Source organism: Athene noctua, chromosome 2 (assembly GCF_965140245.1).
Source record: "Athene noctua chromosome 2, bAthNoc1.hap1.1, whole genome shotgun sequence".
Lineage (NCBI taxonomy): Eukaryota > Metazoa > Chordata > Aves > Strigiformes > Strigidae > Athene > Athene noctua.
The window spans coordinates 153,292,936-153,316,353 of NC_134038.1; the positions used below are offsets into that span (position 1 = coordinate 153,292,936).

Below are 23,418 nucleotides of genomic sequence, written 5' to 3' on the forward strand. Positions count from 1 at the left end.
TGGGATGCTTCTGTGTGAATAGATTACTGCTACTGATGAGCATCATCAAGTTAAACATTTCCCTGACTCTGTACCTCCTTCCCATTACATTTCAAACTAGTTTACTAATGGACTGGAGGGACTGTGCAGGCAGAGAGCTGTGGTGTCCTCAGCTTGGGTCAGGCCAGATGCAATGAAATGAACCCTTGCCTCTCTCACAAATGTCAGTCTGATGGGCAGCTCAGATCACAAACGACTGTGAGTTTGTTTAAAAGGCAGTCATGCACATAGGCACCCAGCAAAGCGCCTGTCATCCCACAGCTCCTTTAAATAAATGTAATTAAAGGTCTTTAAACAGGTATCACTCAGGAATTCTTGCTGTGGGACTTTCCATACACACCTCAGATAATCAATATGATATTTCGATGCTATTCAAGATTTTATCTCCTTTGAACTTCCTTCCTTTGGATTGGGGGAGGACTGGGCCTTTAGACACTAAGATAAGCATCTAATAGACACATGCAAGAACTTTTGATCATCCCACTGCTCATGTTAAAGGAGGATTAGAAAGAATTTATCCCCGGTACCTAACAAATTTGAGAGTGTGGGATTTGGGGGAGTGGGTGAGAAGGGTAGGGGTTCATATCCACAGCAGGCCAGGGACTGATGAGACAGCATGAGCTGTCCCAGCCCTATGTAAACCAAATCAGAAGACGGAAAACAAAGCAGAGAAACTTGTTTCTCATGGAAGCAAAACTGGAAGTACTTAGGTGAAGGTACCAACTAAAAATTCAGGGCTTGCATCTCTTGGTGCCAGTACAATAAGAAGCCAAGCACTTCTCCCAGCTACATAAAGTGCAGACAAAAAGGGAGTCTGGGGTCTTAGCAACAGGTTGGGGATGATGATTCAAGGGTGTGAGAGAAGCTTAACAGTTCTGTTGGTGAAGAAGGCAAAACCAAGGGAGGAATGGATAATAAGCAGCAGTGGAAGAAATCTGATATAGACAACTCCTAGATAATTCTACCAGGTAGCCTGGACTTTATTATGCTACATCCAACATGTAGGACTATAACCTCTAGAGAAAGAGAAGAAAAGAAAGAAAGAAAGAAAGAAAGAAAGAAAGAAAGAAAGAAAGAAAGAAAGAAAGAAAGAAAGAAAGAAAGAAAGAAAGAAAGAAAGAAAGAAAGAAAGAAAGAAAGAAAGAAAGAAAGAAAAAAAGAAAAAAGAAAAAAAGAGAGAAAGAAAGAGAGAAAGAAAGAGAGAAAGAGAGAGAGAAAGAGAGAGAGAAAGAGAGAGAGAAAGAGAAAGAGAGAAAGAGAGAAAGAGAGAAAGAGAGAAAGAGAGAAAGAGAGAAAGAAAGAGAGAAAGAGAGAAAGAAAGAAAGAGAGAAAGAAAGAAAGAAAGAAAGAAAGAAAGAAAGAAAGAAAGAAAGAAAGAAAGAAAGAAAGAAAGAAAGAAAGAAAGAAAGAAAGAAAGAAAGAAAGAAAAAGAAAGCCCAGAGGCTTTCCTTGATGAGTCAGATGTGGGAGGGGGACAAAGTGCCCACAGGGGGTGGCTCTGGTGTTCAGTGTCTGCCATTCCTGGGGCATCCACTTCCAAATGGAAACGTGCTGGCTGTTAGATGATCATCAAAGGGAAGTGATGGAAGAGTCTCTACAACCTCTTCAAATGTTTAGTGATGCTATCAAGGGAAGCAGATATATAGCCAAGAGAGTAGCAGCTCCCACATATGTTTGAATTCACTGTTCACAGTTGCTACTCAGCTCCATGCTTCCTTCCTTCAGGAGAAAGAAAGAATCCAGCTGGATTTCCAGATCTCTGACAACTCATAAGCCGTGACAACTGTTGGGTGATTGCTTGTGGGAATACAACAAGATTGGTGAGAGGGATTCTAGACACATTCAAGTGGCTAGCGGCTGGGAAGTTGAAAACCTCACATATCATATTAATTGTTGTTTAGATTTGTGTGCCTGAAGGGTAAAATGCCGGTGTTTAAACAACACAGGTTTGTGATAGACTCAGAGGCACCCTACTGAACATCCTTGAGATTCCTGCCCTGATGTGGGAAAGATCAAAGCACAGTGGAAAAATATGCCTGTGAAAATCCCTGATACGTACAGGTGAAAGCAGCAGGGTTTATATCTTTTTTTTCTTCTTCTTCTGACTAGCAAGGACCCAGCTCCATGGTGCCTGCGTCCCCACTTGTGTGCCTCTGCCTGGGTGCTGCTGTGGAGATCTCCTGGGTCGAGAGGTAACAAGAATAAATTTACTCTTTGCATTTCATCCATGTTTTTGTGGTGTTTCTCTGTCCTGCCTGTGCCGGCTCAGACATTGCTCTATGTGTAATTTGAGATTACAGTTACTCCTCTAGGCAGTTATGATTGTAATGATTCCTTCCAGCTCACTACTACTACTTGCTGCTTAGTTCCAAACTGTAGATGATGCCCTTACAGTTTGTACTCTGAAGTCATATCCAGCCTCTTAATTGCTCTTAAAACTGTTTGCATTACCTCAGCCTCCAAGAAAGCCTGAGAAGAGTCCCTCTTTATTTTCCCTGCTTTCCTTCAGTATCAGAGCTCTAACGATCTTCTGAATAAGTAGTTTTTTAGGCTACTCCCTCCACGAAGGTGCACTCAATGCATTTCTGTGTGGCAACTGAGGCAGACTCTCCATTGAAGTGCAGAAGGAAAGACCCTTTATTATTACAATAGCACATACTTACACTCTCACCAAAGCTCTTACTTCATAATTAGCAAATCAGCAATTAGACAGCTGTAAACCTTTTCTCCTATCAGCATAAGACCACTCTACCACACGCTGTGCAGACCAATCACCTTCTTGTTCACGCGCTGTTCACGCGGCGGTAACTTCTCACAGTTCAGTACTTTTCCACAGTTCAGTGTTGCAGCTCTCCGTTGTTTTTCCCTGTCACCTTGGCACAACTCAGCAGTTTCTTATCTATCTTCCAAGGCCTGTTTTTCATCAAAGCCTAGCTGTTTCTCAGAGGCTGTGTAAGGCTGACAGGCCAATGTCTCCCACATTTCTGATTCACAGAATTGCACTCGGTTCATTCAGACCTCAGAACTGGCCTGTATAAAAAAATATAAAAAAGATACCTGGCCTATTTAGTCAGTTCTTCTGCTTGTCTTCTGCCAGTTCACCCTTTCTCTCTGTCAAAGCTTGCCTGCAGTTTAGGGAGGTCTCTGGGCAGCCCTCTTGTTCACCAGCAGCTGTCAGCTGTCAGAGTCCTGTACCAACCACTCAGCATCACCATTACTTACAATGGATGCTCCAAGACTCTACATTAACAGGTTCCCAAAACTAATAATTAAAAAATAGCTAAAAGTCTCTAGACACTAAGACTGCTGAAACAGAATGACATATATCTACCCACCTTTATTTGGAGAAAAGTTGACTCCAAACAGGCTGCCTAACATTTCAGGATATGTTTGAGAGGAGACTCTGATAGGGAGGGCAGATCTAGGTGCCTTCAGTGAGTCTGTAGGCAGCCAGAGCAGGGCAGGAATCCTGGGCCAATGCTTTCACCGGGACATTGACAAAATTAACAGTCACAGGGTAACACCCTGGGCACATTCTCTGCTCAAAGATGGTTAGAAACATTTATATTAATAATTACGATTATAATTCTTACCTGCTCACATACAAGCTTACCTTCAAATTACATTCAATTGTTTTTTAATATGTTTTAAAAGGCACATCCTCCTAGAACAGATCAAACTTTTTAAGCTTGATCCATTCAGCTACATTTGTTTCCTGAGGCAGTAAGAATTATTTCACTGTGGCCTGACAGCATTTGGTATCACGCAGAAGCCAAGAGCCATCCTTGATAATGCCAGAAGAGGGGAATCAAACAAGAATCTTAAGAACTTTTTTGGCTAGATTAAAATCTAAGTGCCTGGCAGATGACTGGGGGTTTCCCAAAAGCAAGGTATGTGGGAAATGTCCAAATTGCAGCTGACCTTACATCATTTTATCAAATAAAGAGAAGCACTTACATAAGTGTTAATATATATTAGTATTCATTTTAGGACATTTAAAAAAATAACTATTATCCACAAGAGAAAAACAGATTAAGGAGTACTTTATGAACCGTTAAAGAACATCGGGTAACATCCTGACTCATGAAGATGGTAACATGCAGCACTGCTGCCTCATTTATTAACGACCAACCGGTGAATTCAAGTCACAGTTAGAACATAGCGCTGTTTGTTAGCTGTCAGAGTCAATACTAGCAAAGCTGAGCTCTCTAGATTTCATTCCTATAGAAAATATTCTTCAATCTGCAAGCAAAAAAGCCCCCACCCAGCTTGAAAGTGATTTGATTACTGCAGATCAGCCAGTTATAGAGAAATTTTCTTTTTAAGTGTTCCCTTCAGGCATAACTAGGGAATTAACAGCTGAAGTGGAAAAAATGGATGATGTCTATTTGATCAGGAACTTCTGAAGAACAAAGGATGGTAAAAGCAGTATTAGAATTTACACCTCAGAGAAAGCAGTGAAGTTTTAGCAACATCAGACACTGTCAGGAGATGTTCAGATGACATCTTCACATTCAAAACACTGTACATCATGTTTGACATCAAGGGCTCCACACAAACCCCTTACTTAACCACTGTGTAACAGAAACCAATGAGAGCATCACACTGACCTCACACTCACTAAACTGGCAATCTGCAAGACAGGTAATCAAAGCCAGTGTTTCGATTTTGCACTGCACAGTTGTCTGCAAGCTTTGCCTTACTCATTTGAGGAGATAACAAGTCTGTAACCATGCTTGCCTACAGCCAACTTATTTCAATGACACCTACCCCATACACTGGTCGATAGTGTACTTTCTTGTTGAGATCATTTCTAAGCAGATAATGCCACATCAGAGTCAATATTCCAGTTAAGACAACAGCCAAAGATTGATCAGAAAACCAGCAGAAGTCATGAGATGCTTTGCCTTCCTTCACCTTTTACCTGTGAGTTTACAAATAGTAGCTGATCTCATTATAATTAGTTTTATTACAAAGAAAAACACAATATTCATCCAGACTAGTACTCCTAGTCAACATAATTGCTCTGAGCAAACACAGGCTAGAAAAGTCTTTGGTACATCCCTATTAAGAACTTAACATCTTAGTGACTTTACAAGGGGAAAAACAATACCTTTCATGAATTTAACTGACACTGCAGGAGGAGTATGTCACCCCATAAAGCCTTACTCTTGTGCTACAGCAATAATATCATGCTACAGACACAGGACTTGATCCCAGATCAATCTTGGTTATCCAATAGGGAGGAAAGGACAACAAAGAACTTACAGACTGCAAGTGTACAGCAGATTTGACTGGGGTATCACTGCTTGAGCAATTTTAACAGCTTTGCCTGTCTGAGAAAGAATGAGGAAAAATGATACACTTCGGTTCAAGCAGCTCCTGAGACAGGTTAAATGTCAGTTTCTGTAACACACCCACACCCACACACCAGCTTATTCCAAGCGTTGCCACTGGTACACTTTTTGTAAAATAGCTGTAAAGCTGTTTGATGTGGTGTGGCTTTGAGCATGAATCTCTGATTTACATGGTCGCATTTCTAGCAAAATTATTTGCTGATCTGTAAACTCCTTTCTATAGGTATTAAAAAAAAAAAAAGCGCTATACAAAACATTCCTATAAAAAACCTGCTCCTTAAACATTCAATGTTTGAAAACATAATAGCTTTATTTGGAGTAAAATACAACATACATATGCACAGGGACAGATGAACAAGTAGAATGCACTAAGAAGAGGCTGCCAGATAAGTGAAAGGCAGATGACAAGTATAAGACTTGAGGGAAGTTAGCTGTTTTCTGGTGAGGTTACATTAAGAAAGGAGATGAAAACATCTGAAATAACTCCATTCTCAAGAAATCTGCTCTATTAGCAACTTGCCTATGCGTTTTCAGATTATCATGTTAACATTAAGAATACTGGCAAAATCAGAATTGGTCTTCCAATGTTCAAATTTGTTTAAAATAAATTCAAGTGAAAAAGCGTAACTTCAATTAGTGGCTGTGTTTGAAAGGGTCCAGTGCTTCTGCTATAAAGTGTATGTACCTCACTGCCTAATGAACACCCCCCTAGCAAAATGTACTGACCACATTTTGCTGAGGTATGACATGTCCAGGGTGAAATAACATTACACAATCAGCATGTTTCATTTTTTCCTCCTACTTTTTATTCCACTGATGGAATTTTCACATATAATGCCACTTCATGACTACATTAACTATACAAAAGTAACAACTGAAGTTTCTACCTCAGAGACATCAAAAAACCCTAATGCCCCCCTCCTCTTTTTTTTTTCTTTTCTTAACAAAAATAAACTCCTTTCTTTGTAGAGGATGATGTCAGTTCTTCAGTAAGCTCCTCTTTGCTATTTCTCAAGGAATGTCAGTGGTTAACAACTAAAAACGTGACTACAGAAACTAATACCTATAGTTTATAATAGGTATTATATTATATAGCTTATAATACCTATAAGTTGTAGGTTTACAAGGAAGTAAGGTGGGAGTTTCATTGTGTTCTTACTATTAATAAAAAGTTATTTTAAGCACTAGAAGCAAAAAATACACCATTCAAAACAAAAATTCTTGAAAAATACCAGTCTACATTTTTCTTTCTATGGCAGCTTCTGATAGATCAGATCGTTTTGGTATCTTAGTCCTCTGGCTCATATCTGAGGATTAAAAGAAAAAAAAAAAATTAAAACAGAGTAGAAAATACCCAAGAGACATTTTGTCTCTAAAGAGAATATGAAACTCAAGTAAAAAATTACTCCCAACTAGTGATGCACTCCTGTGTTCACTGTATGACTTAGGGCACAGACAAATGTATATAATTTTCAAACTATTTTCTCCTTTTAAAATTGGTCAGTTTACCAAATAGTTGAATGAGGGAATGACCAGGAATCTACTCACAAATCCCAAAATATAGGCAGAAATTTACATAGAAGTTTTAAGTTCCACGTATGTCCTCTTACAGCATAAGTCTAAGGCATCCATGTTGCCAAAGCTCACTTGACATTTGCAGAATGACTGTCTTCTATGCAATATAATGGCCAGGGTGCATCTTTCTTTACTCAATACAGGCCTAACCCTGTTTACATGCTGTAGACTTCTCATTCCCATAAACAAGTGTGGAAGAAATAACATAATAACAAATCATCTGGTACATCTCTCATCTGTATCTCTGTGTGTAGCACCTGGGGCCTTATCTACCACAATAATGAATATTTAGTATACTCTCCATACTAAATTCTCTCATTGCTTGCTACAGGGTAGCTGCTGTTGCATCTATGAGTCCTACTCACCTAGCATCCACTAGAAGGACTGGTTTGTCAAAAATCAGAGAACAGCCTACTAGAAATTCTTTTTAAGGGAAAATTTATAGTGTGATTGACAGACAACTCCACGTTTTTAAAAACAAAATGGGAGCAAAACATGGATCCAAAACAGGGATCCTGCTTGCACAGACAGAACAGCACCACTTACTTGGAAAGCTTTTTACGTAGATCCTTTATCTGTTCATTCTTCTTAGTGAGAATCTCTTTCATGTTGCGATAGGCAGCTGTTTGCTGAAATTTCTTCTCCAGTTCCTACATGATACCAACATCAACAGATTATTTACATATTATGAAAACCAGGTTGATATGCTTTTTTAAAAAAAGATTACTTTTCCTTCTCAAGTTTCAGAATAGTAGTTTCTCAAACTTAGTAAAATTTAGATGAAGTCAGCTATCAGACGCAAATGATACTATTGGGAGAGACAGAAAACCACAAACTTTATTTTCTAATGACATCAGGCTAAAAGTCTTCTGAAGACTGGGAATACGCTTTTAATTCAAAATTTCTATGCAGACAAATGGGAAATTTTAAAGTATTTATCTAGCTATAATCACGCAGTTAGTTGTGATTTTGCTATTTTTATGTGTTTTTCCACTGCAATAACAGAAATACACAGGCACAAGTGTGAACCAGTAAACTGCATCCTGTAGTGTATGCTTGTTAAATTACTAATCAGTTAAAATGTGAGTAAGGATATCATCTTTACATTACAGTAAAATGCTAACCTTTTCAGCTGTGGATAGCTGATTCTGAACCTTAAGCAAGTCATGTTTTGTTGTTGCCAAGTTGTCTTCCAAGAATTTTTGGTTTGCAGTAGAGTCATTCAAAGTCTTTTCAAACTGGCATTTCAAAGCTGCCACTTTGTTCTCCAGTTCAGCGATATCCTGGTTTTCATTAGTCTTCAACAGAAGAAATATTTAAAATATGTCAAATGCAAGAGAAGGAATATTTAAAATGTCAAGTGCAAAATTTCACATAGAGTGGGTACATCTTAATTTTTAATAGTTAGATTCATGTTATTCCTGTAAAGCCTAAATTAGAAGTGCTTTAACTAAAAAAAATAATAGTTAAAGCACTAACTAATTTATAACTTTAAAAAATTGTTAATAAATGCATTTTAAAGACAGCTGGAACGTCTTCTCTGTCAAGTTGATATTTCAGGTTCTTCTACCTTATTTATTTAGGAATTAAGTGAAGCCACAGGATGAAGCATATCACAAGAAGTTATTTAGCATAAAGAAATAGTAAAATACAGTTTAAGATTGGAACGTCTATGCTATAATGTATTTTTAAAGTAGGTAAAAATATCACAGGCATTTCAAAAGCCATTAGTGTAATACAGGTAGGAAAGGATGAAAGTGTTAAGGCTCACACTATCAATCAGGTACTGCTATTGCACTGTTCTCAGATGCATTCCAAAAAGAGCCTCCACAGTTGCTTGTGAAGCAACTTTCCTGTTTCCTTGTGAGAAGAAACAGCCCAAACTCTTCTGGCCATCAGTTCTGGGTCAGAAAACATTATAGCCATGCCACTGTTCTATGGTTTTCCATTTAAAACAAAACCCCAAAACACTCTTTCACGTTTAAAAGCTCAGCTTCAAACTCTCACAAGTGTAATGACTCAGGATGAGGCTGAACCAGCAGCACCTTAAAAAGAAGAAAAATCTAAAACTAAGGAAGATCTGCTCCTTCTTCTATGTGGAAGCTAAGATCTGAGCATAGGAAACCACTTAATAATAGTACCTGTACAGAAGAAAAGGTTATTTTAAATTTTGAAACAGAGTCCAAGGCTGCAATGTTGAAAAGCACTGCATTGTATAATGTTTCAGATCAGAATAGACAGTGATCATTTTTCTAACCTGTGACATGAGTCAATTATGTAAAAATTCCAAATCCTCAAGTTAAACTGATCCAACAGAGCAGATACTCCCAAACCGTGGTTCACACTTGCTGTGTGGAACCATATTAATTATTAAAAAAAGGTAGAAATCTGCTGAGTTGGTCCTTATAAACCATTATGGTTTGGCAGTAATTTGTCCAAAGAATTTGAAAACTACTGCTTTAATGAGAAACTGGGTTCATATGATTTTATTGACACCAATCCTATAAAAGTATGAGGTGAAACCAGATTAAATTCAGCATTTTCTCCGAACAACTAACACTGTGATTAAATAAAGTAGTACATTTCAGCACTGTATCTACTGGCTAGTTTCAGCAACACATATATGCCTGTAAATAGAACATGTATAATAAGAGCTGAAGAAGAAAGTGACAGATTATAGACAGCAAATTAGGACATGAAACCTGAAGATACTCAGCAGCCCTGACACTGAGGACAATTCATGTTCAAGCAGAAAAGTAGGATAAGATTTGATTTCAATCTTTTAAAACTACAAACGCTATTATCCAGGATTTAATAAACCCCTTCAGTATTTTAAATCTGTAATAATTTCAGGCTTAACAAAACAGAAAAAGAAAATATTTGCCATGACTGATAAATCAAGTTCTCTATTAAATAATATTACCGAATACAGACTTTGAAAGTTACTAGATAAAATTGTAACATATTAAGGAAGTCAAGTACATACCATAAACCAGTTAGAAAGCAAAACAAAAAGAAATGAGGATTAAAATATGAAAATTAAAGTGGAAATGTTTTAAGATATTCCCTTCCAAATCTGTAAATACTACAGGAATTTTAAAAAGTCAGTTTCTCAAAACAATGGGATTAAAGTGTTCTGATTTTGTAAAAATTTGAAGTGTTTTAAATTTAAGAAACAAATGAACAAACTTTATAAAATTCTAATTATTAACAAAATAAAGGCACAAACTTAAAAGAATACTAAGGTGATCTGAACAGATTTATCTGTGTTAACCTGCATGACTTCTAGCTTCTTATGTCTTTTTTTTTGCAGCAGCAGCTCACCATGTTTGAATCCTCACTTGCAAAAAACATTAAGAACCTCAAGTAATAAAAATAAACAGTGAAGCATTTTTGACAGCACAGTGACATGGGTAGAACTACATAAAATCAAACATTTGCCATCTGACCCACGATCACTGACACTTACAGCAAAACTTCTGTTGATATTTAAGAATATAGGACACTGGACACTTAAAATAAAAGGATTTAAGTATTTAAAGTCTGAAGTGAGAAGCAGCAAGTCTAGTTTGTCCATGTCAGTATCAAGCGTGACAGATGCTCAAAAGCATTAGTGTTTTCTTGTTGCTATAAAAACTAGGTTAAATATTATTTTTTCATTAATAAATGGGAGGAAATAAATTAATTTCTGTTTCCATCCATTAATACAAATCACCCCTGAGAATATGAACTCTGGAATACTACTTCCTGATAGGACCTGGAATAATACTTTATCATTGTCTATGTGACACAATTTATCATTGTCTATGTGACACAAAATACAGGTCAAAACACCAACTAATGTTCTGGATTATCTGCTGACTGACAGACCAGCAGGAACAGACAATGTCAGCAGGAACATGACAATACGAACTTGAACTTTTGTATTTCCCAGAAAAGAAAAACACCACACAGACCAATTTTTTGGATACACAGGCAACAGTTGTGTTAAACAGGGGAGGGGGTGAGGGAAATCTTAATTATATTTACCTTTTGATCTCCTTGGATCATCTGTAAATCCTTCAGTGACTTCTCTAGCTTAGACTTCTCATCTAGTGCAGCTGTAGCCTGCGATACATTGAAAATATAAAACCTCAGAAACACACTTTAATCAAAAAGGTAAAAGTAAGCCATGGGATTCTTATTTAGATATTTTTAAATATGCGAACAGCATTAACTATCCAAGCTTACAGTGAATTTACCTGTGTTTCTATGGTCTTGAGTCTGGTCTTCAATTTTTCATTTTCTTCTTGGAGACAAGCAACTGTCTTTGGGTTAATCAGTGAGAAAAAGTTTGTGAACACTCTTGTGCTATTTTGAATTTTCAAAATATTTCAGATAAGAAAATATGCTTCATAGTTTAGGAAAGCAAACAAGCTTCGATATGCTTATAAAAATGGCCTTCGTAAGAAATCAGTATTCTATTCATTTATTGTGTTTTCTGCCTCAGTCAGCAAAAAAAATTAAGTCTCCAATTCTACTGTAATATACAGGACCATTCACTTCAATGTGGCACACACTTTACTGAATTGAGATTAGCAAGGTCGGCATCTTGTTAGTATCAAGATTCATGCTAAAGAAAATCGCATGTTCAGAGATGCAAATCTCATGGCTGCTCATCATTGGTCTTTTCAATCAACAGACGAGTAAGAATTTATTCATAGTTACTGTTTAAAAGAGACAAATACCAGGTTATGCATATCATGTTCTGTGTCACAGGAAAATAACCGTGTTTTGTCAGTCAGAGTAAATTCACCATATAAACTTTGAATTACTTTTCAAAAAAACCCCCCAAAAACCAACAAACCAGATTTCAGATACACATACTCAATAAAAACTGTTCTGAAACAGATTTTGAAAGAGAACTACATTGATCTATAAATACAACACAAGTCTGGATTTTTGAATGCTTTAATTATCTCAATGTAACAACAATTTGATTGAGACACTGTACTTGACAGGTCATTTTGGTAACGTGGGCTAGAAGACAGAAAACGCAGCTCCTTGCTAAATATCTTGACTGCCCATAACTTAAAAGTGTATGGTAAGAAGTGTGGCATTTAAAAAAAGTTCAGTTGAACTAAACAAGCTCAATACCTGATAAAAACTACTGATAACATTAAATACCAGAATGTGTCTTGTAATTCTGAAAATCTTCAGCAAGTGGGAAATCAGACATTTTCAAAATTATAGTAATTTCCAAATTTTTTAAGTGCCTGTTTCTTTAGGAGGAATTCAAATAACTAACAAAAGAAGAAAAGACTGAATGTGGTAAGATTGACTCTGAGTGATACAGAAAATGTTGGATAACCTAATAATTTCAGCCAGCTACATATTTTAATTTACTTCTTTGCTTAAAAACCAGCCAGCTGCATGGAACAAACTGAATACTGGTTTCTACAAATTTACCTCATTAAATGGAAAAATAAATAATTACAAAGGCCAAAGTGTCTTTGCAAAAGGAAGGTCAATATTGCAATGGATGTTAAAGACCATAACTGCACAAAAAATTTAAGATGCTTTATAATATTTATTAATTCATTAGCATTTTACTTTACATTCTGGGGTATATTACCTTGATGTCTATATAGTGACAGGTGCATCATATAAATATTACTGGACAGGTATCCAGTTCAGCTGAATTAGCAGAATGGTCATTGACCACAACTGCACAGAGTTCTTACCTTGTTTAGCAGCTCTGACCCACCTTCATGTAATGGAGCCAGCTTTGGTTTAATGAGATCTGCACTGGGCTAAAGAAATAATAAAAGGATAAAAAATTAAATTATACAGATTTCTAGGAGGAAGAAGAGTTTCCTTTAGTCTTTAAAATAATTCGTGACAGTCAATTCAGCTTTCTTTTGTAAAGCAAATGAATGACCTTTTATTTCAAGTTCATTTTTTACTGGTATCTCGGCTCCTAAGTTACATACTTCACTTTCAGCTAAAGTTAAACAAAAATACTGCATAGAGACATAAAAAGATTGCAAACTTGAATTTACAAAAGACTAATGATGCTGCAGCAACCAAAAGACAAAGGATTGAGGAAAACAAAACAAGTATTTGAGTGATTGTAAGAGTAGAAAATATTTATACAGCTCCAAATAAATCTTATTTTAAGTATTCAAATATATTTAACTAAATATACCTTTATGCTACAAACCAAATAAGGCGCAACCATAATGATACAAGATAAACTAGAGTCGTATTTGTGAGCTCTTAACTCCATGTCAGCACCAGCGAATGTCCCAGTCTTGCCCCAGTTTCCAGGGGGAAGGGAACCCAGGAGCAGACACTCCAACATATTCCTGGTCTGGCTGACTTTGGGATGAGAATTATGAGGCATGCTCCAGATGCACAGAATCTGCAGTCCAAAAAACAGCCAAGGCAATTCAGTGTGAGCCTTGGTGCCAAACTGCAAAACAGTACTTTTTGGAGACTTTCAGAGATTGTTTGAAAAAGGGTGGGGGTTTGCATTTTGTTTTGTTTTTCTCTCTTAAGCACCAAGAGTCAGTACTAAGTATTTTAAACATCTGTCATGACTCCACATGACATTTGATTATGGTTTGATTAAAGTAAAACTCTACCTTCTTGTTTGAAGATGTAAATTCTGACTTTTCAAACTCAGCAACCTGTTCCAACAACTCTCTTAAAAAGAAAAATAAAGGGAGGCATTTATTTACTGAAAGAGGTATGCTATGAAACACATTTTACCAGGCTGATGCTATGCTCTTTATTGCATGCAAGATTCTGATTAGAAGTACAGAATGAAGTCCTACGCAAATACGATAAATGCAACAGATGATGACACAGAATGGTATGCTACATGCATTAGAACTGTAAGATTTAGCATCCTTGATTAAAATATGATCTACTCAAGACAACAAAGGCTTTTTAATCACATCCTATCACCCACTCTTAACATTAATTCAAGTAAGAATATTATCCATAAAAACATCTTCCTGACAAATTTGAAATTATTTTCTCAAATCTTGAAATCTTGCTACTTCACAGATGGAAGACTTGAAACTAACCTATCATCAATACAAAAGTAAAAGTATACGATTCTATGGTTCGGAAAAGAATGCAAATCGTCTACATTTTGAAGTTTTCTTATTATTGAAAGGCATTCTGTATAGTCCAATATATGTTACCGATTCTCCAGTTCAGAGACGTCTGTCTGTAACTTAAGGTACCATTTCTCAGCCTGCGAAAAGAGCTGCCGCAGAAGTAAAACATTGGTGTAAGTTGTATTTATGAGCTCTGACTCCACTTCACTGTGTACAACAGTCCGCAGTCCATCCAGCATGTCTGTCACCTCATCCACTGTGAAGGTCTCCTCAACAAATCTAAATAGAGCAGTCAAGATGAGTCATGTATGACAAAGGTAACACTTTTGCATTTTTATGAGGCCTCACTACACAGTATCGCTCCTATTTAATGCAGTGTCCTTCTGAAAACATCCACTGTCAGTAGTTAGTAGATCACCATGATATTACTAGTTGGTTATTGTATTTAAATTTTCTCTTGGAAACATTACAATCGCAAATGTTACTTCAGCTACAGTCTTGCATCAAATTTAGACATCAGAAACAAGAGATAAAGCAATGTCATGCTGTCAATACCTATGTTAATTCCTAAGAATTTGAACAACTTACTTTTAAAAGGACTTGACTTGTAACATTTGGAAAATTATTGGGTCTTTTTTCCTCACTAAGAACATACAAATGTAAACAGAAAAGTCACCAAGCATTTAAACCTGCAATTGTTGCTAGCATATTTTTTCTTTATTCTTGCTCAGGACTCCCCCCCTTCCCCCCCAGTACCTGCTGTCCTTAAGGTCCTGAAAACAAGAATCCACTGTTTTGAGGCACAGGCCACGCTTGAAACGAGCAAAGCGCATGTAGTTGATCACTTCATTCTGGTGGTGCTCACTAAGGCCTAGCTCTGCCTGCAGATAATGGATATAAGCACAGAGACAAACACACACTGAAATAAGTAAAAAGGAGCATAAACATTGTAAGACTTGCCTTCTGACTACTGTGTGCTTGCTTTTACAGGGTTATCATGTTAATTAGGATGTTAAAAAACTACTGTATATTCACATCTGTAATCCCTGTATACCTCACATAAGTGCTTCCCCTTTAAAAGTACCAGTACTCAGAAGTAAGTCTTCAAGTGACCAGTACTCTCAGAAAAGCCATACATAATCAGAGACTGTGACAATCAGAGGATCAGAACCAGAAGGACTGTAAGGGAGAGGAAGCTCTTGGATAAATTATATGTATGTGTGTATAATGTAGTTGAATGATGCATCTTTTATAAATATACTAACAAAAATACACAGGAAAGTGCTTTATGTTTCATTGTTGGTTTATATGTAAAATCTCGAGACTTCTCATATAATCTTAAGTGATAATCTGAAGTTGTTTTTCAAGTTTATGGCCCAGAAACAAACACTCCCAGGGCAAATTAAGAAGGAAGTGTTTCTAGATCTGGTTAACTAGTCCTTCTATGTATGTCTATTTCAAAAGAAGGAGCACTGACATGGCATTACATCGGAATAAACCTTGCTCATGCAGGTAGCACTAAAAAAAAAAAAAAGAGGCACAACAGGACACAACTGGGACCTTATTACTGCAGTCCCTAGGCAAACAAAGGTGAAGTCCATTTCATTTACTCCAATATACTGAGTTAGTGTCACTGGTGTTGGAGATAGCAACATAGCAACTCAGACAAACAGTTCATCTGATCACTTTGTCTTTATTAATTCAACTGCACAGGGCAGATCCAGCAAAAATGTAATACTGTGATACCTGGATGAACAATACTGAAAATGTGAGCACAGATCTCAACTGCCTGGAAAATAAAGGCAGCCTAGGAAACAGCAAGAGCAGTAAATAAAAGAGGCTCTCCTAATGTGGTTGCAAGTCCAATTTCTCCCACAAAGTCCCACATGTTGCAAATGAGATCATAAGATCAGTTGATGTTCTTTGCTGCTGGTGGGTTTTCATTAGATGAAAAGTTTCTCTTCATTACAAATAATAACGAAGACATATGACAATACCACTGCTGAAACATCGTACTGTAGAAAGCAGCCTCAAAAAGATATTAAAATAATAAATAAATACACAAGTGCAGGCCAAAGCCACTAGAGATCTGTAAGTCAGCTACGCCGATGCTCAGTTAAGCAACCGGGACGCTGGATGCTGCGAAAACCCCAAGCCCCACGAGTCTCCGCAGGACCGAGCGAGGGTGGCCGGGCTGCCCGGGACGGCAGCACCCCCCGAGAGGCTCCCGCATGACGAAGGGCCGCCGATCCACGGCGGGACCGGAGCGGGCCGTCTCCCGGCCCAGCCTCAGGGCCGGCCCATGGCGACGGGCGGCCGACGCGGAGCGGCGCCTCACGGCTGCGGGACAGCCCCGCCGCGCGGTGGGGAACATGGCCGGAGGGACGGCGACGCCCTCGGCGCCCAGACAGGCGGACGGAGCGAGGCGGACGGAGGGAGGCGGCGGCGCTACTCACCATGGCGGCCCCTTCGCCGCGGCCGGCCGCCGGCGGGGCTCAGCGGCAAACGAGGGGATGACGGTTGCCATAGAGACCGAGGCCTCTCGCGCGCCCTCGCTGCGCTCCCATTGGCAGCAGCTGGATCACGTGACGAATCCGGCCCGCCCCCAGGAGAGGCGCTTCCGCCTCGCGTCCGCCCCGCGCTGCCGGCGGCACCCGGCGGCCGCTCGGGGGGGGAACGGCGGGAGCCCCGCCGCCCTGCTCGGCGCGGACACGGCTGTGCCCGCCGCCACCCCGCTGTCTGCCACGGGCATAACCACCCGCCACACCGTGCGCCCAAAAACCGGCAGCACAACAGCGAAGAGGCGCGTCCCCGGGCGGTCTCTCAGCCCGAAGGGGCTTTTTTTTCTGCAGCCGATGGTAGTGCGTGGCTTCATCAGCGTCAGTCCTACCGGGGGGGCGTGGTGCGATCGCCGTCAATCGAATGGGCATCCTCTCCATTCCAAAGACTGACAACTCAGTGATACCGACACGCCTCCCGCCAACCGACGCAAGCCCCCGCTGGTAATCGCGGCTCGCCTCTCAGCATGGGCACGAGAAACCTTTCCCCCCAGGAAAGCTGCTGCTGCGCCCGTGCTCAAAACGCTCTTGCCAGAAATCATTCCCACACACGCAACGCCGGGACCCAGAGCAGCCCGCCAGAATTCTCATTCTGCAGCAGCAGTGCTAAGCAAGAGTTCTCCAAGCGGAAGAATACAGCGACAGCTACACCCTCCGCATCATCCGCAGTCCTCAGGACAGATGGAAAGAAGGAATGACAGACAAGTGCTAAAAATATTTTTTAAAAATGGCTTAAAACATGGAGTCAGGTAGGTCTGAGGTTTCATTTGAATTTGAATTTACATCTGAACTTTGAGGGAGAGCGCTTTGGCATATTCAGAGTACCGCTCGCCAACCTCTGGGCTTCTCACCAGCAGAAAGAGCGTTTGGCAGGCACCGAGCTCCACCTGGGGCCTTCGTCCCTGCTAGGACCAGCCTCCTCGACAGAGATGAACGCTTGAGCCAAGATGCCCCGTGATTAGGAAGCATCTGTTTGCCAAGAGGGTGGTCACACACTGGAACAAAATTCCTGCAGAGGTAGTTGATGCCCCAAGCCTGTCAGTGTTGAAGAGACATCTGGACAACGCCCTTAAGAACAGGCTTTAACTTTTGGTCAGCCCTGAATTGATCAAGCAGATGGACGGGATGTTTGCTGTAGGACCCTTCCACACGAAACAGTCGATTCTAGTCAGTTTTAAACGATACGACCTGTCATTTTTGATGTGCAGTCAGTGCCATGATCGATCGATCCAGAAGAGTATGGAAATGCGTGGGAGACATCGGCCTGTCAGCCTTACACAGCCTCTGAAAAGCAGCAAGGCTTTGATGAGAAACAGGCCTTGGGAGAAAGATAAGAAACTACTGAGTTGTGCCAAAGTGGCAGGGAAAAGCCACGGAGAGCTGCAACACTGAACTGTGGAAAAGTACTGAACTGTGAGAAGTTACCACCGCGTGAACAAGGAGGTGATTGGTCTGCACGGCGTGTGCTAGTGGGAGAAAAGGTTTATAGCTGTCTAACTGATGATTTGCTAAATAAGAAGTAAGAGCTTTGTTGAGAGCATAACTATGTACTATTAGAAAAATAAAAGGCTTTACTTGTTATAACACTCATACAGTGATGCAGGTCCCATATCCTCCCGCAACAGGAATGCAAGTAGTACAGCCAGAGTTACATTCCTTCAGGGTGTGCTATTTCAGCACCTCTTGGCCTTGCAGGGCCCACGCAAAGAGGAAGGCATGCTCTGAAGATGCACTGCCTTGGAGTGCTTCGTTTCCAAGCGTGACTCACAATGCAGGTTTTAGCTGACCGAGTAGACAGGGTTGCAAGTCCTGGCTCCTGACAGGCTGTCTTCTTCCTAACAGCCTCTGGAGAGGGGGCACTCCTGGCAAGGGAACTCATCTCTAGCCTCCCTCTGCCTGCTGCTCCAGCAGAGCCACGTCTGCACAGGGGCGAGGGCCTGTCTCTTCACACCTGGCTGGCATCCAAACGTTGGGATTCTTGCGCTGAGTCGACATAGCCTGGCAGCTTTCTGCCCTCATTTCACTACTTTTGCAGACCGATTCATGACCAGGCATGTGCTGGAGGATTGTTTTATATCTTGCCGTTTATTAATTTAAAAGAAACCCACAAAAAGCAGCTCCTTTGCAGCTGAATAACCTCATCAGGAACTTCATCCCCCCCACCACTGCAGGTGGTTTCAGCTGTGCCCAGCGCATGGCCACCAAGGGCAGGGACAGCCCCTGGGCCTCCTGGGCACAGCGACTGCCTCGGGGCGGGCACCCCAAGGGCTTCCTCCGAAGGGGGCTGGGCGGGGATGCGCACGGGGGGCCCTGTCAGTCACCCCCAGGTCACACTGCCACGCCCAGGTCACACTGCCACGCCCATGGCACACTGCCACCCCTACGTCACAATGCCATCCATGGCAACGCAGCCGTTGCCGTGCGCCGGGGCAGTATAAAAGGGGGCACCCGCCAGGGTCCAGCTGCCAGAGCTGACCGGGGGCAGCCCGAAGACATCTGAGAGGAAGCCCTTGAGGAGAGCGGGGGATTACTGGCAGGGGGCTGAGGGAGGAAGACTGGAGCCTGGTCGAGGCTGTGGAGGTTCTCTGCTGCAAGGCCAGCTGCTGGCACGGCCACATTCAAATCTCATCTGACGGATGGAAATCCACCTTCAAGCCTTCCGGGAGCAGACGCAAGTCCCTCAGGAGAGGATAAGAACCACCAGCCGCTGGAGGTGCCCCAGGCTCTCAGGCCGTTTCCGCTGGAGAGCCGTGGCCAGCCCCAGGGAGTGTCGCCGTGAGGAGCACTGCAGAGCGCGCCGGCCTCATCCCCTGCGGAGCCAGGGGCAGCAGCCGTAAGAAATGGGATGGATGCAGGGACGTTGCCAGGGCTCCCAGTGCTTTGGAGCACCCGCTAGACAGGCACAGGAAAGATTCTTGCCCTCAGGGTCGATCGGGCCGCGGGCATTTGGCCACTCCTGGAAGCCCCTGAGATGGCTCCAGGCTGAGGGAGAACAGGGCTTGGGCATCTCCTGGGAGGCGTGACCAGCCTGTGGGACGCGGAGGCAGGTCTTGCTCACCTGCTCAGGGAGTAGCCGATCGCCATTGCTGGGGTCAGGAAGGAATTTTCCCCCGGGGCACATTGGCGCTGGCCCGCGGGGGTTTTTTGCCTTCCTCTGCAGCACTGAGCATGACCACTTGTCAGGGCTCCTCCGGTCCCTTTTGGCCGGGTCACTGCCTGCTGCTCGTGCACCACGAAGGCGGCCTCTCGTGCCCTGCAGCTGGGGGGAGGGAGGCTTTTTTTCCCCCACGGTGAGCTAACCAGTGTCCCTGGGGGTTTTTTGCCTTCCTCTGCAGCGCTGAGCACGGCCCCTGGCCAGGGCTCCTTTGGGCCATGCTGGCCAGGTGCCTGCTGCTCCACGAAGATGGCCCTCGTGCCCCGCATCCGGGGGGAGGAACCTTTCTGGACTCCCAGGGTGGGCCCTCGGGTGCCCCCCGGGGGTTGCTGCTTCTCCTCTGTAGCACTGAGCACAGCCCCTTCTCAGGGCTCTTCTGAAATTTGGTGCAGGTACATTTGGGGGTTTTATGGATGCCAAGGTGAAAATTCATGTGAAAAGAGTTCACAAGCCTTGGCAAGTGTAATACCTTGGAAAATACCACGCACCTCCTGCTCGCTCCTCCTCTTTTAAAAGGGTGGCATCGGTCCTGCTCCTCCTCCTCCAGGTGCTCCCTCTTCAGGAAACAGGGACTACCTGGCCTGCTTTCCTGCTGCCACTTTGTCATCCTAAGCCAAACGTGGCATTGATCACAGTCTGTCCTTACAGACTGAAACAAACAATTGAGAAAAACAAGAGGAAAACTAATGAGAAAAAGAATATAAAAACAAGAAAAAGAAAAATTCAGAGCAAAAATAATCCTAAAAATAGCCATTCAAAGAGTTATAAAAATAGGTATAAAATAATTCCACATATACAATTATAAAAATAGAAAAATATAAAAATACCATGATAAAAATAGTTATAAAAATAATTACAAAAATAATTTCAAAGAAGGGGCAGGAACGACTGGGGGTTTTTTGGATTCCAAGGTGAAAATTCATGTGAAAAGAGATCACAAGCCTTGGCAGGTGTAATACCTTGGAAAATACCACGCACCTCCTGCTCGCTCCTCCTCTTTTAAAAGGGTGGCATCGGTCCTGCTCCTCCTTCTTCAGGTGCTCCCTCTTCAGGAAACAGGGACTACCTGGCCTGCTTTCCTGCTGCCACTTTGTCACGTTGCACTGACCATAGTCTGTCCTTACAGACTGAAACAAACAATTGAGAAAAACGAGAGGAAAACTAATGAGAAAAAGAATTTAAACAAACAAGAAAAATAATAACCAATCAAAAGAAAAAATAATCCTAAAAATAAGCATTCAAATTGTTATAAAATTAGGTATAAAATAATGCCAAATATACAATGATAAAAATATAAATATATTATTATAAAATTAACACTATAAAAATAATTACAAATATAATTTCAAACATGTTATTGGAATGTTTGGGGTTTTTTGGATGCCAAGGTGAAAATCCATGTGAAAAGAGTTCTTACAGACTGAAACAATTGAGAAAAACGAGAGGAAAACTAATGAGAAAAAGAATTTAAACAAACAAGAAAAATAATAACCAATCAAAAGAAAAAATAATCCTAAAAATAAACATTCAAATTGTTATAAAAATAGGTATAAAATAATGCCAAATATACAATTATAAAAATATAAATATATTATTATAAAATTAACACTATAAAAATAATTACAAATATAATTTCAAACATGTTATTGGAATGTTTGGGGTTTTTTGGATGCCAAGGTGAAAATCCATGTGAAAAGAGTTCTTACAGACTGAAACAATTGAGAAAAACGAGAGGAAAACTAATGAGAAAAAGAATTTAAACAAACAAGAAAAATAATAACCAATCAAAAGAAAAAATAATCCTAAAAATAAGCATCCAAATTGTTATAAAAATAGGTATAAAATAATGCCAAATATACAATTATAAAAATATAAATATATTATTATAAAATTAACACTATAAAAATAATTACAAATATAATTTCAAACATGTTGTTGGAATGTTTGGGGTTTTTTGGATGCCAAGGTGAAACAGACTGAAACAATTGAGAAAAACGAGAGGAAAACTAATGAGAAAAAGAATATAAAACAACAAGAAAAAGAATAGGAAATTAAGAGCAAAACTAATCCTAAAAATAGTCATACAAAGAGTTATAAAATTCGGTATAAGTCCAAATATACAATTATAATAATTATAAAAATAAAAAACCCCATAATTATAATACGATAAAAATAATTATAAAAATAATTACAAAAAATAATTTCAAACAAGGTGCAGGTACATTTGGGGGTTTTTTGGATGCCAAGGTAAAAATCCATGTGAAAAGAGTTCACAAGCCTTGGCAAGTGTAATACTTTGGAAAATACCACGCACCTCCTGCTCGCTCCTCCTCTTTTAAAAGGGTGGCATCGGTCCTGCTCCTCCTCCTCCAGGTGCTCCCTCTTCAGGAAACAGGGACTACCTGGCCTGCTTTCCTGCTGCCACTTTGTCATCCTAAGCCAAACGAGGCATTGATCATACTCCATCCTTACAGAATGAAACATTTAGAAACACAAGAGCAAAACTAATGATGAATATCAAAACCCACGAAAAAGAATATCAAATCAATAGCAAAAATAATTCAAAAAGTAGGCATTCAAAGAGTTATAAAAATAGGTATAAAATAATTCCACGTATACAGTTATAAAAATAGATAAATATAAAAATACCCTGACAAAAATAATTATAAAACTAATTACAAAAATAATTTCAAAGAAGGTGCAGGAACGTCTGGGGGTTTTTTGGATGCCAAGGTGAGAATTCTTGTGAAAAGAGTTCACAAGCCTTGGCAAGTATAATACCTTGGAACATACCACGCACCTTCTTCTCGAGAGCTCCTCCTCTTTTAAAAGTGTCTGATCACTCCTGCTCCTCATTCTTCAGATTCTCGCTCTTCAGGAAACAGGGACTACCTCAGAGCCTGCTTTCCTTCTGCCACCTTGTCATCCAAAGTCAAACGTGGCATTGATCATCGTTCTTTCTTACAGACTGAAACAAAGAATTTTGAAACACCAGAGCAAAACTAATGATAAAAAGAATAAAACCCCCCCTATCAAAACAATAAAAAATAAAGAGCAAAAATTCAACGAAAAATTTCCCTTCAAATAGTTATAAAAATAATGACAAGATATGCAAAACAGAAGACAAAAATATTAAAATATCCTTTTAAAAACAGAAAAAGATACTTATCAAAATTGAAAAACATCTTTTAAAAAATAATTCTAAACTAGGTGCAGGAACGTTTGGGGATTTTTGGATGCCAAGATGAAAATTCATGTGATAATAGTTCATTTCCCCCAAAAGTCACATTCTTCAGACTTTGCAGTTTGCTCTCAAGAGCACCTTCTCGCTGCATCAGTCACTGACCTGCTTTCCTCTTTCCGGCAAAGATGCATCTTAACCATCACATTCATGCATCTGTCCCTCCACACGAGACGCAGGGGAGTCGTGACTTTCTGTGGCTCTCGCTTCCCTTTGCCAGGCTTCCAGTGAAGGTTTTCCAAGCTAAACCGAGGATCGCATCAGCCCGCTCCTGGCTGCACATGTGCACCACGTTAACGCTTGTGAGCATCCGCTCTGAAACGGACTGAGAAAAATACAGTAAAATCCTGTTAGCGCTTGGAACCTTTGTGATGGGTGTCCTTGA

At 40.5% G+C, this 23,418-nt stretch overlaps 1 protein-coding gene across 2 annotated transcripts; it reads right to left on the reverse strand.

Annotated features, from left to right (window-relative positions):
- Positions 1-5,685: 5,685 nt before the first annotated feature.
- LZTFL1 (leucine zipper transcription factor like 1) lies at positions 5,686-16,670 on the reverse strand. 2 transcript variants are annotated; one of them, XM_074900710.1, is made up of 10 exons: positions 16,537-16,670; positions 14,837-14,961; positions 14,165-14,359; positions 13,598-13,658; positions 12,695-12,763; positions 11,213-11,278; positions 11,001-11,078; positions 8,096-8,254; positions 7,518-7,621; positions 5,686-6,703 (listed from the first exon to the last, which is right to left on the reverse strand). In XM_074900710.1, the coding sequence occupies exons 1-10, from the start codon at positions 16,537-16,539 to the stop codon at positions 6,685-6,687; spliced, it is 879 nt and encodes a 292-aa protein (XP_074756811.1). In that variant the 5' UTR covers positions 16,540-16,670; the 3' UTR covers positions 5,686-6,684. The 2 variants fall into 2 exon arrangements, with proteins under 2 accessions (XP_074756811.1, XP_074756810.1); XM_074900709.1 differs by having other exon boundaries at positions 8,096-8,269.
- Positions 16,671-23,418: the final 6,748 nt, after the last annotated feature.